The sequence below is a fragment of the Lycium ferocissimum genome, chromosome 9, assembly GCF_029784015.1.
Source record: "Lycium ferocissimum isolate CSIRO_LF1 chromosome 9, AGI_CSIRO_Lferr_CH_V1, whole genome shotgun sequence".
Taxonomy (NCBI): domain Eukaryota; kingdom Viridiplantae; phylum Streptophyta; class Magnoliopsida; order Solanales; family Solanaceae; genus Lycium; species Lycium ferocissimum.
Genome location: NC_081350.1, coordinates 50,655,155 through 50,670,145, shown reverse-complemented (window position 1 = coordinate 50,670,145; position 14,991 = coordinate 50,655,155). Strand labels below are relative to the sequence as shown.

General features: G+C 33.7%; 2 protein-coding genes across 5 annotated transcripts; one reads left to right on the top strand and one right to left on the bottom strand.

Annotated features, from left to right (window-relative positions):
* The first annotated feature begins 227 nt into the window (after window positions 1–227).
* Window positions 228–8,379, top strand: LOC132031196 (uncharacterized). Of its 3 annotated transcripts, none has more exons than XM_059421077.1 (4): window positions 228–388; window positions 7,126–7,458; window positions 7,843–7,913; window positions 8,016–8,379. In XM_059421077.1, the coding sequence occupies exons 2-4, from the start codon at window positions 7,142–7,144 to the stop codon at window positions 8,045–8,047; spliced, it is 420 nt and encodes a 139-aa protein (XP_059277060.1). In that variant the 5' UTR covers window positions 228–388; window positions 7,126–7,141; the 3' UTR covers window positions 8,048–8,379. The 3 variants fall into 3 exon arrangements, with proteins under 3 accessions (XP_059277060.1, XP_059277061.1, XP_059277059.1); XM_059421078.1 differs by lacking the exon at window positions 228–388 and adding an exon at window positions 4,997–5,119; XM_059421076.1 differs by lacking the exon at window positions 228–388 and having other exon boundaries at window positions 6,805–7,458.
* LOC132031194 (vacuolar cation/proton exchanger 3-like) lies at window positions 4,881–14,714 on the bottom strand. 2 transcript variants are annotated; one of them, XM_059421075.1, is made up of 13 exons: window positions 14,410–14,714; window positions 14,169–14,229; window positions 12,669–12,932; window positions 12,512–12,579; window positions 12,240–12,268; window positions 11,608–11,804; window positions 11,273–11,485; window positions 10,700–10,834; window positions 10,122–10,238; window positions 9,991–10,044; window positions 9,540–9,656; window positions 9,251–9,347; window positions 4,881–5,450 (listed from the first exon to the last, which is right to left on the bottom strand). In XM_059421075.1, exons 3-13 carry the CDS (start codon window positions 12,930–12,932, stop codon window positions 5,422–5,424), a joined length of 1,320 nt encoding a protein of 439 aa, XP_059277058.1. In that variant the 5' UTR covers window positions 14,169–14,229; window positions 14,410–14,714; the 3' UTR covers window positions 4,881–5,421. The 2 variants fall into 2 exon arrangements, with proteins under 2 accessions (XP_059277058.1, XP_059277057.1); XM_059421074.1 differs by lacking the exon at window positions 14,410–14,714 and adding an exon at window positions 14,312–14,396.
* Between the last annotated feature and the right edge of the window lie 277 nt (window positions 14,715–14,991).

The window sequence follows — 14,991 nt, the reverse complement described above, 5'->3', positions numbered from 1 at the left end:
CTTTGCAACAAGCTTTTAGAGCCCGTTTGGATTGACTTATAAGTGGTCAAACCAGCTTATAATCTGTTTTTTTGATTTTTTACGTGTTTGATAAACCAGCTTATAAGCTAAAAAAGTGCTTAGAATAAGTGTCTCAATTTTTTTTTTTGCCTTATAAGCTATTTTTTGGTCAAACCAGTTTATAAATCACTTTTTTTTTAAGCTAAGCCAAACGGGCTCTTATTAGTCGCCTCTATCTTCCTAAAACTTACTGTTTTCCTTTTTTTTATTTTATTTAAAAGCTCAGCTCTGCCTCTTACCATAACCAAAGCAAAGGCTCTGTTTTCTTACTCCAACAATTGACGAGCAGGTCCGAGGTTGACGCCTTAGTTCACTACACACGCAAGAGGTCAGTGACTTCTCTTTTCTTTTCTATTCCGTAGTTTTATTCTGTACACATTGCGAAAGTGTTGTTAATTTTCCTTTTATGTTAAAGATATTGAGCATTAGCATGCTTAATGTTAGTCTTTGGTCGTGTTTAACTCGTGTTTATCATCCTGTGTTCATTACTTCGTTAGAAGTCAGGAAATAAGTATTTAATAGATGTGTATGTTATTAGAAGTCATGTGCTAGCATCCCTATTTGTTTGTAGAAATTACTACTTAGATTCTGGTCATGTAATAAACTACTACTTGCTTAGTTACTGCTTAGTTGTTATTCATGGTTAACTTAGGATGTTATTCATGGTTGACTTAGGAAATGGAGTATATATGTAATATTTGTCCTAAAACTTTGTTCAAGATTTCCTTTTCTTCACAATCTGCACACCATGTCCAAGGATGTAGTTTGACTTAAAGTCCATATTTGTCTCGCGAGTAATATTTTGTTCAATTATGTCGACCTAATAGTTAAAGTAAATGAGCTATGTCCTCGAAAGCTTATTGTGTGTCAAAATATTTAACAGAGCAAAGAGTGTTTACTTTATGAAAGTAATATTCTTATATTTTATATTTTACTCTCATTTAGAAATCATGTTTGTAGGATTTTAAATATCTCATAAGAAAACAGATTGTGCCCAACAAAATGCATGCTTATGTTAATAAGTGACTGTATTGTTATTAATCTAAGGTGACATTAGAAGGAGGTGAAACATATTTTTGCCTGCTCATAGATTAAAATGGGAACAACATTGTATGATTCTTTTGAAGTGATGATCTCATTGTTTTAAATTTGTTTTGTTGTACCTGATAGCAAGCCTATTTAATACTCTTGTGTTTGATGTTATATAGAAATATCTTGAGTCTCTGTTAGGCTATAAAGTTAATAAATCAGTGCTATTCTTGTTTTATGTATCTCATTCTCTTTGTGAGAGCTAGTCTCTTCCTCTAATTTCCTTTTTTTTCCTCTTTGTTTGCATATGCACTTGGAGCGAAATCGAATCTTGGTACAAGACTCACCGCCATACCCGAGCATGGAGTCGATATCACAGATTTTCCCTTAAATGCATCGGATCTACCAAGAGGAATGAGTGAAATTCGCTCAGGACCTCCCATGGGGACCTTTCCTCTACCAATCGTGCCATCTTCATTTTTTTCTCTTTTAAATATAATTGCTACTTTACTTGTTTGGTTTATCCCGGTTTGGGATTGTAGGATAAACTTACCGTCAACATAGGTTGTTTAATCATTTATACTATCCCACTCTAGTTAATAGCTAGTGAAGTGTAATGAAAAAAAGACTTTTTCACCAAGTACGTGACTTATAGGCCGCAGATCTTAAAAGTATTAACTGAGCATGGCTGGAAGTGTAATGAAAAAAAGACTTTTTCACCAAGTGTTTTAATGCATCTTTGAAAAAACGAGTTTTCAATGTTTTGAAGCCTCCATTCTCGCCAAGTTCCTATTTTAACAAAGAAAAAGATTTTGCTTATAAAGTTACATTTCAAATTTACATTAGCTAATTTGCATATTTACTTATCTTATCTGATCGCTTAATATATGTTAAAATCAATTGATACCTAGTCATTGAGTTATTTTAAATGCTTGTAAAGACATTGCTTGATCCTACACTTTCTTTTAGTTTAACTTATAACTAAAGACTTTCCTACAAACTAATACCTTATTTTATTCTAATAGTATTCTTATATTTCCCATTTGTAACCTTGATAATATTTACAAGCTGTTTTCTTAAACATTTAAAATGTTATATACTTGTATTTTCTTAGTCTTAATTAATTAATCTAAGTTTGGCCAGTAATCGCAGTTAGCGGATCTTAAAGGATGCTTAATCCCTTCCCTTTAGGATAACTAGAACCCGTACTTAGAATCACATTAGTTAAGTAGACCATTAATAGTTAGTTTTTAATCTTTTACTTAGTTAAAATAGGTATCCGAATTCACTTTTAAAAATAATTAGGTGGCGACTCCTTAAATTAATATAGGAATCACCAACATGTTGTATTCTACTTTGACCTTGTTAAAAATTTCTTAATTTGAAATTTCTTTTTTTTAAGGATTGTTCATGTCCTTCATATCTTCTTTTACCTGACCAACAATCTTGTTGAATTCTCTCACCATACTTTGTTTGAGCTATTCTCTCAGCAAACTTTGATAGCTAGGGAACTCTTTGCCGCCATTTTTTGATTGATATTTAGGGCTTTTTCACAGCAAGAAGATAAACTAGCTGTTATCAAAATACCCAGACAAAAAAAAATTATTGGGGACACCCACTTACTAGGGTGGTAGAAGGGTTCTTAACACCTAGACACTAGAGAGCCTCTTATATTTTAACTATATAGAAACGTGGGTTTCTATACTTTATCGTCGTCAGTTATCATCACCTTTAAACTATATAGAAACGTGGGTTTCTGTACTTTATCATCGTCAGTCATCATCACCTTTAAAAAAAAAAAAAAGTGGGTGTTCCATACTAAAACCACCAAACAATATAAAAAATAAAAAAAAAAAAAAAAAAAAATAGAGCCCACCATCTCCAAACTCATGAAAAAAGGTGGACCTCATATTAACAAAATCAAGCGTGGACCCCATATTAACAAAATCAAGTAATATAAAAAAAAAAAAAAAGTGAACCCCATATTAAAAAATTAAAAAATATTAATGTAATTTTTAAAGTATCATTAAGTCAATAATGATGAATTCATTGCCACATGCATCCCATTAGTGGGAGCAAATAAAATTATTGTAAAGCAAAAAACATAGACCCCATATTATTGCTTTTCTTCAAAAGGTTTAAGTAGCCAAATCATACAATTTTCTTTCTTTTTTTATATTAGCCTGAGAATTGAATTGTTGTATTTCTTTATTCCGCCATGTCATTTATTTGGTATGTTTATTAAAATAAATATATTTTAACATAAAATAGAATTTAATTACTTTTTCATTTTTATTCTTACTCTAATAAATGTGAAAAGAGATTAATGTCATAAAATAAAAAATAATATCAAATGCAGATCAAATAATTAATAAGGTAAATTAGTCAAATTATAATTCTAATTGATGTTTCCTTAAAAACCATGCAAAAGACAACATGATAAGTAAAATGAGATAAACCGAGAATATTTACCAAAAATTAAAAAATAGTAGTTCTTTGTTTAAATAGAAAATTAAATTTCTACTTTGTTTCGTTTTAAACATGTAAAAATAATTTAATAACTTGAATTAGAATTATCCAAATCAAAATTTGATAAAAAATAATAAGTATTGTTTAGGTCCAATCTACATACATTAAACAATAGAATATTTTACACCTTTAAATTAATCGAATTAAAATTTAAAGTATCAATTAATGTTTAAATATTGCTATTGTTTTATCTCAAAGAGAGGAAAATAATTTCCTTTTAAACAAGTCTTTTCTTTTAAAAAGTATTAATAAATTTTTGCTAACTTTGTATTCGTAGCAAACACTAATATAATAAAATTTTAGAATTTAACATAAACTACAATGTTATATTAATTGTATATATATATATATATATATATATATATATATATATATATATATATGCACAAAAACAGCGCAAACTTATGTATGTTTATTAGCAATATAAAATATATATATTATCACTATCCAAACATAACTACATACACATGGATACACTCTAATCTAAAGTGTTAAGCCGTGTGCAGCACGAGCATACGTCGTCTAGTTTTATAAGATATTTACTTTTAAGAAGCGTACTGCAGAACTGTGGACCTTGTTTTATTTTCCTATCCGTTCAAGAAGGAGGACGACTTTTTTTTTTTTTTTTCACGAATTAGAGATCAGCAATAAAAGATACCAAAGCAAAGCCGTAAACTGGTTTTCCTATTATCAAGTCTAAAAATAAAAAATTTACAAACAAAATGAAGGTGACAATTCTTGAACCATGACAACTTCTCTATCAAAAGCAGCAAACAGACATGTATCCACAAACCCAATCCTCCTTGATCTTTGAGAAGCAGCTGACCATCTCAAACCTGTCTTAACAATTTTTTTTTCTTTCTCCTCTGTCTTTTCTCTTTCTTTAAGCTTGAGCTCTGTTGAACTTCCCTTTAAGTTCCTCGAAAACCTTTCTCAAACTTTAAATGTTGACAAAAGAGAGTGCCATGTATCCTAGTGGATGACAACTTTGAACTGAACTCTCCCAACCAAATTGCCTCTACTTCTGTCGCCAACTCCATTTTGGTCAGGACCGCGTTTTCATTTTTTGATAAGTTGGTCAGGACTGCGTTTTCATTAAACAGATAACGTGGTCTATAACGCGACTCCCACAAGCCACTTGAAGTAGGCAAGTGACAGCATAACCCTGCCCAGAAGGTGGTATATTGTTTCCCATCTTCTCCTTTCAACCAAGCCACATTAGGAAAGTAAGCCGAACATATGACTTTCGATTGAACATATGACTTTCGATTTTCTTAAGGACTACAGATTTTATTTTTCTTGACAAAATGTTAGTCTATGATTCTAGAGGTGATAATTTCTATGTTAAGTTTTTGGATGTAAATAAGGTCTTCAATATCTTGTTTATGTGACACATGAACAACAAATGATTTCGTCCACCATGCAAATATTTGGTTGCAGATATCACAAATATCATTCTGCTCCAGGATAACAAAAATAATACATCCTGCTTTTAGCAATGGTAAGAAAAAATGAACCTTACATTTTGCTTACATTCTAACTTGATACTACTTACATCCAGCCATTTTAGAGGCGAAAAAAGAATTCAACATCTACAATACCATAGACCTATTGACACGACCATGAATATCAAATTTGCTGAAACAAGAGGCTGCTCAACTAAACTTATGGAGAAAAACTGAACCTTGAGCTAGCAGATAGATGAATTCTTTATCAAGATCACTGCTTACGGTTGGCAACGAGGTGCTCTTCATCTCAAGCAACTATTCATCGGGCCTTCAGCTTTAACATGAAATTACTCGTTTATCCTATATGTTTTTGGGGCTTGTCCTCTGCAAAGTCAGTTACAGCACATTGGATTGTAATGAAACCAAAATTGAATGAGGTATCCAGTAAAGCACAAACAATTAATCAACATAATGAAGTCTCTACAACAACCAGCATGGACTGATCCACCTTTTTAACATCCAGTGTAAGTCATCCCACTGTCTTGTTGTTGGGTGTTTGTCGGGGAGGGGGGGGGGGGGGTTGTTGTTCGAACCCATCATTTTCAAGACGAACCATACATATACATGTGAAAAATCACTAAAATGACAACAAACATTATTCAAAACCAACAATTCCATAAGTGCAATGGACTTAGCCATAAGGACCTGAAAGATTAAACTTTCTTCGAAGCCTTGAAGATAAACTTATCAAGTTTAAATCATGGATGGCCTATGTGTCCAACATATTCTATTGCTAGATTTCCATGTAGGAATAATACATTACTTTGGAAAGGTTCACATTCCATACAAAATTAATTATATGTCTTTTTTTAATATAGACAAGTGCCTTAGTTCAGGTGAAGTGATTTCAATTTCATGGCATATCTCCTGGGGCCTAGACAGCCAGAACTAATTCTTAATTAATCATGTCTTTTTATCTTTCTTGTATAGAATTAGTGGCCCTTTCTTTCAAATATCTCTGTCGGTAAAAAGTCATTATTTGTTTAAATATCACTGTTTTAATCTTAGGATTCTATTCACTAAATTTTATCTACTGTTTTCCAATCCAGGAAGAAAGTTCAAATTATTGAATAATAATTAGGAAAAGAGGGATGTTAGCATCATATTTATTTTTCAAACCATACCTCTACACTCAAGAAAATAGTGCTTCAAATGCATGAATTTAATGGTCGGCCACTTTAGAAAGCCATACCTGTAGCTCACAACAGATAAAAATTTTGGGCCCCAATAATGAGTTCTTCCGACTATATAAACCTCCCTGAACAACATAATTACCAGCTCCAACAAACTATTTCTTGAGCTTCAAGTTTACGTCTAGTCGAGAAGCTCAGTTCTCCAAACCCTTTACTCTTTTTAGGTGAGCAATTTATCATGTTTTTCCCTTGTGTAGTTCATTTCATTATCTCACATGGGAGCTAAATTTCCTCTTCTTCTAGCTTCTACACACACACAAAAAAAGAAAAAGAAAAGCTACTGTCTTTAATGCAAGTTTTTCAAAAAATTAGGCCGTCAATACAAGATTCATGTGCCAAGAATTTTCTTTCTAGAATGAAATGACTGTTCATGTGTAAGCAATGCAATCCTAGCATACATTTAAGTGTACCTGAAATCTTGAACACTCTAACCATGTAAAACATGAGCCTCAAAGATGTATAACCAATTAGATTTGATGGTTGTTGCCAATGGCGGAGCCAGAAATTTCATTAAGGGGATTCAACTTTAATAAAAATAGGTTATATCAAGCTTCTGTTTCAAGTCAAGGAAATTCAAACCTTGTATTTATCATGCATTTTATTATTTTTGGATTATAATATACATGTATAATAAGTAAAATTTTGGAGCAAGGAATATCATATGAACCCCCTTGCTTGAATGTGGCTCCACCACTGTTGTTGTATATGCCTCTTACAATGGCCTATTACATGCCTTTTACAATTATGGCCCATTTTGCTTCCCATATTAAAATTTGCTCTCATAATATCTCTGTGTTCATTTTCAGATTTCCAAGACAGAAAATGAGCAGGGAAGGAGATTGGATGTGTGCTGCATGCCATCACCAAAATTTCAAGAAACGGGATGCATGTCAACGATGTAGCTGCCCTAAATATGCAACAATGGCTGATGTTTCCATGTATGGTCTAAACACAACAGAAGTTCTAGCTGGAGACTGGTACTGCAGTGCCATGAACTGCGGTTCTCACAACTACGCAAGCAGAACAAGCTGCTATAGATGCGGTGCCTTAAAAAGCGGTAATTATATGGCATTGACAGGTTATGGATATGATGCAAGTGCTCGTCCTGGTTGGAAGAGCGGTGATTGGATTTGCAGCAGGTTAGTTCACATTTACTTTACTACAACAATCTATGAGTAAATCAAATTTGGTCAGCTATATGAATCCTCACTGTCCATGTCACTCCATCCGGGACGGAGCTACAAGCCCGTCTACTGGTTCGGCAGAGCCCAATAGCTTTGGTCTCAACCATGTAATTCTGTCTAAAGATCCACTTAATATCTATAAATAATTTATTTAGAACCCAATAAGCTATCTTTCCTAGAATTCAAAAAAACATAAACTCAAAATCCTAGCTCTGTCTGTGACTCCATTGAGCTCATCTCAGTCCAAATTATATAAAGAAATTGAAAATAAAAAGAAAGTACTAGAAGTTTTCTATATTTACTATTGGCTGACATAATTAGTACCTTCTTCTCTGCCAGATTAGGATGTGGTATGCACAACTATGCCAGTAGAGCAGAATGTTATAAATGCAAGACAACTAGAGATTTTGGTGAGCCATCTTCCACGTGTTTATAGTACTGCATAGTCGACATTTTACTTTCCAGCACCATTTTTCATCTACTAATCTTCTGTTCATTTCTCTGTTTTTCAGGAGGTGACCTGAGAGAAAGTGAATTTTATTGAGGGACGCGGCGACATTAAGTTTTTATTGAAGTTTTACCAGAACTCATAACCTGCTTCTTCTGTTTTATTCCTTTCACTCTTCCTTTTCTTTTTTCTTTAGATTAATTCTCAAGGAAGGGTTAGAATCTAACTGGATTGCAACTGCAAGTGTTCTAATGAATGAAATCCCTTCAGATTTTGCATTCTTTACGTCTTTCAAGTTTCAACAACTGCTTTTCTCAGGGTAGTCCAGTCAATAATATTATGTAAACTTAACAATCAATCAAAGCTGTTTAGGCCTAATGAGATATGCAAAGGCTTATGTATCCCTTCGGACCACTATTTAGGTTGATGTACTTAATTCACAGCAAGAAAAAATAGGAGAAATTGCAGAAGGATCGGATCTGAGATTCATAGAATCTTATACGAGTGGTTCCATTCTAAGGGAAACAAATTAGTTCCTTTAAGCATCAACTCTCAATTATTACACAGATAAGAACCAGATATGTACATGCTTTCAAAAAAAAGCTAGGTTGCTCGGACTCTTCAATAATGTGTAGACGGGTGCGAGTCGATCGTCCAAAAGTAGTGCAATTTTGGAGGATCCGACACTGGTGCGGCAACATATTTGGAGAGTCCGAGCAGCATAAAAAACAAGTATAGATAGAGTTATGTATACAATTTGGATCTCTAAGCTCTCCTAAGCTAAATGCTAGATTTGAACTTGGGTTTGCTAGTAACATCAAACATCTCCACAAAGGCTAGGAATCTGTATTTATTTTGTTATTGAGACTGAATTAACTGCATATATACTCTTCGAGTGTCCTAACAATTACATACCAAGCGGAGATATCTTATAATTCGTGGTATATGTAGAAAAATATGGACTTAAAACCAGACGTCATTGCTATTTATTTTGTAGCTAACTACTTTAAGCATCAAGAGATAAAACTATCTAATGCTGCTAGAACACACTCTAAAAAAAGAGCGTGTATAATTGAAAAATATATTTAACAAGATCCCGCATGGTTAACTATTCATTTAATTAAACAACAAAAATTGTGCTAAAATAATCTGAGAAAACAATAAAGCAAAGCATATTAAAATAGCAATGCTAGCTAGAAACAGATATTATCTATACTAAAAAGATATAGAAAAGAGTAAATACAACAAATATCACAAGATACAATATAATAATTGCACAAAGAGAGGGAGGCAACTCACGTATAGACTCCGGATCTATATGTACATAGAAACTTGCAGCAACTATAAAATAGCAGAAAAGGAGCATCAACCCTTTAAAGTAATTAGAAGTCCCGTCCTGTCGAAAAAAGATTTAGTTTAACTGCAAGGACGAAGCATTGTAACGGTAAATTCTAATCCTAGACATTTAGTCTTCAAGCAATTTATGAAGAACAAGGCTAAATGTTGAATTCTCCACCAATATTCCTAAATTGAAGATGAATGGCCAGAAAAGGGAATAATTATTATAATATCTAGAATAATAGCATACCTGCACCATGAAAGCTACTACAAGGACAGTCATAAAAAGTGTGGCTGTTTCAAACATTTGGAAGTCCAAGTTCATCGGTGAGCCTATTATCCATCCAACTACAACACAGAACGGGATCTGCAGCAACAGAACAGTTGAAAACACACATAAACTACCTAGGAGAAAAAAGGTAGCAGTCTAAAACAAAGGTAATATCTTCTCCTTTTTTCGCTTGTTTAACTTGACACTTGATAAATGTGTTTTACTTGATATTAAAGGGGGTAAACACGGAACCAACAAATTATTTTTTTTATTTCTTGAAAGAAAAATCAAAAAAGTGAAGCGTCTTAAGTAACTAAAAAGCAGCTAAGGTCATACGTTCATATCTTGATTGCATAGATAAAAAGTAATGACTAAAGTTCCTTAGTGGTGTAAATCAGGATACAGAAACTGTGATACATTAATTGCCTACCCCAAACATGGCTATCTGTGTTGATGAACCTATTGCCACTCCCAAAGATATGTCCTGCACAAAGTCTAAGTAAATGAGGGGTGGAAATTGTAAATCGTTAGCTTTGTAATGAAGAAAGGTGCAGAGCGTACAAGCTTGTCTCTGCAAGCAAACATGACAGCTCCGGCATGCTCCGCAGCGTTTCCAACAATGGGAAGCACTATCACACTTATAAATGCTACAGGAATATTCATTGCAACGGACGCCCCCTGAAAACATCGTCATATATGTTTATTGGTAGAGGAGCTCGGATGAAAAACAATACATTTTTGAGTGTGTTCAAATACCTTCCTGTTTAACACAGAGAACTAAGGGTGTGTTTGGTATGAAGGAAAATATTTTCCTGAAAAATAAGTGGTTTTCAAAGCAGAAAAAATTGACCCAGAAGCATTTATATATAATCTAGGCAAACACTATGTGGGTGGGCATGGGTTTTGGGGTGGAGGGTCCAAGCAACATAGTTATACTGAGTTTTTTTTTCTTCCTTTTTGACATATTCTTTATAAAAGGACCTTTTTTGTGGAGTTATGATAAAGTAAAACCTTGATAAGTTCAATCATATAAATCCATAGCAGTAAGTTTTAAAGGAACAAGGAGAAAAACAAGATGGGTCTCTGAGAGGACTGCTACAAACCAAAAAAAGACGAAAAGGTTAATAGGATGCGCTTACCTCTATGGTATTAACTAGGTACTCTGACAGGACTGCTATCCATAGTGTCATAACAGACAGCCATAGGATTGACCACCATTTAGATATCTCCGGAGCTTCTTCATCATCTGAACTCCCATCAATCTGATCTTCTTCCTGAAATTGTACTAAACTCAGAGGAGAGAAAACTCAAGAAGGAAGATCGGACGCACAAACGCATAGCTCAGTGTAGCCTTTAAAGTAACATAGATAGGATATTTATTTTTTCTAATCCCATTAAATATTCTCAAGACAACATTGTTTCCTAGTTGAACTTATATAAGCATGCAAAATTTAAAGGAATAAGAGATAACACTACTGTCAAACCTCTCCATAATAGTCATCCTTTATAACAACATTTCACTGTAATGACCAAGCTTTTTTGAAACCGTTTTTCATGTTATATTATATTATATGTTCTCTATAACAACATTTCACTATGGCAGCCGAAAAATATCCGGAAAAACGATGCCGTTATATAGAGATTTGACTATAGTTATTTATAAGGTAGCACCACTCAATACAAAGTTATGCTGGAAAATGAAGAACCCCAACCTCGGCCATTGGCATGTAAAGATTCTTTTGGTTTGTCAACTGAAAAAATAGATATGCTCCATATGCAAAAAGCATAATGCAGCTGCTAAATCTGGAAAGCGCCAACTCTGACTTCCCAAAATGAGCTTCAGTGTGCGTAACGTGGAGGACAGCAGGGAACAACAAGCACATAACTGCCATTAAAAGCAACCCCGAATTCATCCCTGCAGTTCCCTAACAAAGAAAAATACAATTATCCTAGCTTCATCCTTTGATCATGATACAACTTGAACAAAACTAATATTGACATTGGTGTACATAAAGCCCGTATATATGGAGAGCGATAAAAAATATACCTTGTTGAAAACCTGCTCCTTGTTAGAATTAGCAATTCCACCGCCAAAAAATGCACATCCGAGCACTAGTAAAGTATTAGAAAGAATTGAGCCCAATAGTGACTGCTGCACTACACGAATCATGCCACTTTTCAGAGCATACATTGATATTATTAACTCTGTCGCATTTCCAAAAGTGGCATTTAAAAGTCCTCCCACTGCAAAAGTTTTTTAACTGCAGATTAATAGAAATAATATTGGCTAAACACAGTGCATCTACAGGGAATAGGGAAACAGGCTGATATATCTTTCTATCTCACTTTGAAAAAAATGTGATAAAAACATTATATGGTGTGAGACGACATTAACATTTTTAGGGTGCACACGAGAAATGAACTACTGTTTATTCCTTCTTGCTTGTCTGCATATTAAATCACACATTTAAATTTCATCGCCAAAGAAGATTAACAGATAATGCCTTTATATATCATATACTCGAGTAAATTGGCGATATGAAGATGAGTGATCCGGGATCTTGCTGTTTCTTTTTAGCAACTCCAGTGAAATTATTTGATATAAGGGGATAAAACAAACCCTTGACTTAATTAAAGAAATATATATCTATGTACAACCACAGGTAAAGACAAGACTACCTGTAGGTCCAGTATAAAAAGCCAGCTGCCTATTCAAAGAATGAAACCGAAAACATATTAGTTACATTTTGGAAAATGTACAACAGTATAAAAAGTTTGTAGAAAAACCAAGTAAGTAGTCTATAGCTTATGTTCCAAACACAACGTGCAATGTTACATTTTAACAGAGAAAAGATCAGAAAGCTATTGTCTTTGGCAATTGTACATTTAACTTTTGATCCTTATTAATTTGCTCATGCAACATATTATAGACGTTGGTTGTAGAAAATTACTCTGTGGCCCAACCTAAACGCTCTGCAAGCGGAATGATGCCTAATAAGCTAAGTATGAAGGTCCATCCCTGAAACATTCAACAACGAGAAGACAATGTCAGCAAGCTCGTATAAAGAATAGACAAATTTTTGGTCTGAAAATAGTTTGACTACTCACGTGATGATCGGTTAACTCATTGACAAGTATGGCTAAAGGACCACAAGGTACAAGTATGTTTAACTTGTTGGAGAAAAAAACAATCTTAATGTTCCTTTGTATGCTATACAGTATGCTTTTATGACTGTCATCATCTGCTTCGAGATCATAAGAAGATCTTTTAGGAGCGGTGCCCAAAGAAGATGTCTTTCTATCGAAATGCTCTAATCTGACAAGGTTCTCTTCCTCAAGTTGAAGCACTGCTGTTTCATCTGAGGATCCCATCTGTACCAGCCAAGGCCACTTCATTATCAAAGAAGTACGACTTATATTTCCTTAAGAGATTTTCATTCACTCAGAGACAATCATAAATACACAGATAGATATAAAGCTTTTGATAGGCATGAGCAAACTCACTTAATAGACAACACATCAAAAACAACTCTATTAATGTCCAAAGGAGGCAAAGTTGATATAGTGAATGGGTGGCAGAGGGCACAGGGAAAAAGCTGACAGGATTTGACATTATTTCTTTACGAGAGTAAGCAAGGTCAGAGCTACACTTGTCCAAGGGGAGTCTATTGATTCCTCTTCGCCAGAACATTACACTTTATAAATAGGTCAATCTTTTCTAAATGTATATATGTACACGATAAGTTGAATCCCCTTGGTTTCTTCATGTTTTGCTTCTTTATATTTTGTTCCCTAGTGATAATCCTGGCTCCGCCACTGAGAGTAAGACCGAATGCTGAGTTTGTTATTCAGTATTGTGATTACTTCTCCTATATCTTACAGAATTTATTGACCATTTACTTTCAAACTTAACCAGTGATAACCCTAGATTTGATAAATGGGAAGTAAATTTACTGATAAGGAAGATAAGCAATGATTCCTCATACATTCAGTTCTAACCAAGTAGTCTGTATTTGCTTCTCATTCTCTCAAGTACACTTCTTCCCTATATATTTGTTGAAAAATCCACTGAATATAAGCTTCAGAACTCATAGACTTCAAATTCTATATCCGCCTCTGAACTTATTGGATACGTGGGGACATTTGCGTAATGCTTAAGGGCGGAGTCAGTAAGAGGCGACGAACCTCCTTCGCCGATAAATTACACTGGTATATACAGGTTAAAATAACTTTTTATGTATACATAATACATGTTGAACCTCCTTGGCTTCTTCTCGTGTTTACTTTATATTTTTGAGCTCCTTAGTAAAAATCCTGGTAATGCCATAAATCTTCTTTACTACTTTAGGCATCCGGTACTCGAATCCACTAGGCTACTAATCGGTAGATTAGTGGCATCAGATTATATGCCAACAAAGGGTAAAGTGCTCCCTACAAAGAGGTTCTCCATTTGCAGGGTCCGAATCCCAGACATCTCATAAAGTATTGGAGAGATCCCAACCACCCCATGGCCTTAATCAGGCGATGATGCCATAAACTGGTGCATTAGAAGGAATGTATTATATGGTAATGAAACTGCAAATAGAGAGGAAAACGAAACAAACTCACTTCAAGATGGGACTTTGCCCCTGGAAAATTTGAATTATCATTCACTAAGGGTTCTTCTTCTCTGCATGTAAATAGAGACAATTTTCCATCAACAAAACCATAGACATTAAGTTTCCAACAAAAGCTTAAAAACAGGAACACACATTTCTAACAAATTCATTGGATGAAATATTCCTCAGTTTTTGTTTTTGCACATCAAAGGATCAATAAATTTCCAAGCAAAATATGTAAATGAACTCACCTGATGAGAGAGTCAACAAGTGCTGCAAGAAAACTCAATTCGTGACCTGCATGTCTTTTTTCTTTTTTCCTTTTTTTTGTTTGTCTCGTTCAGTGCATTGACATTACAAATATTCTAATTTCTTAACAAAATTCTCTCCCTTAGTTTCCTTTTTTGTCTTTTTTTTTCATCAATTTGTCTTTTTAATTTTTTGTCCGAAAATTTATTTTTTATCAAAAGATCTCTCTTTTTGTTGTTAGTTACTTTGTTGGTTGACGTAGTTTGCGGTTTGAAGGGGGCTGTTGGTATAGCGTAAAGAGTTGACTATTCATGGATCACAAAAGAGAAAGTAAATTATCAATTGTTGATGTATGATCTGATTTTAATTATGACCACTTAACTACTAGTAGTGTCTTGAAAAATTATGCTATTCAAATATTTAGGGAACTCGAGAGATGGTGATTTTTATTAAAACAAATTAAAATATAGAGAATTAAACATAAGAATCAAGAGAATTTAACATATAATACATATTACAATTTTTTTCATCTATTTACAAATTAAAAATTTTCAACAAAAGGATATCAATTGACACATTTTGAA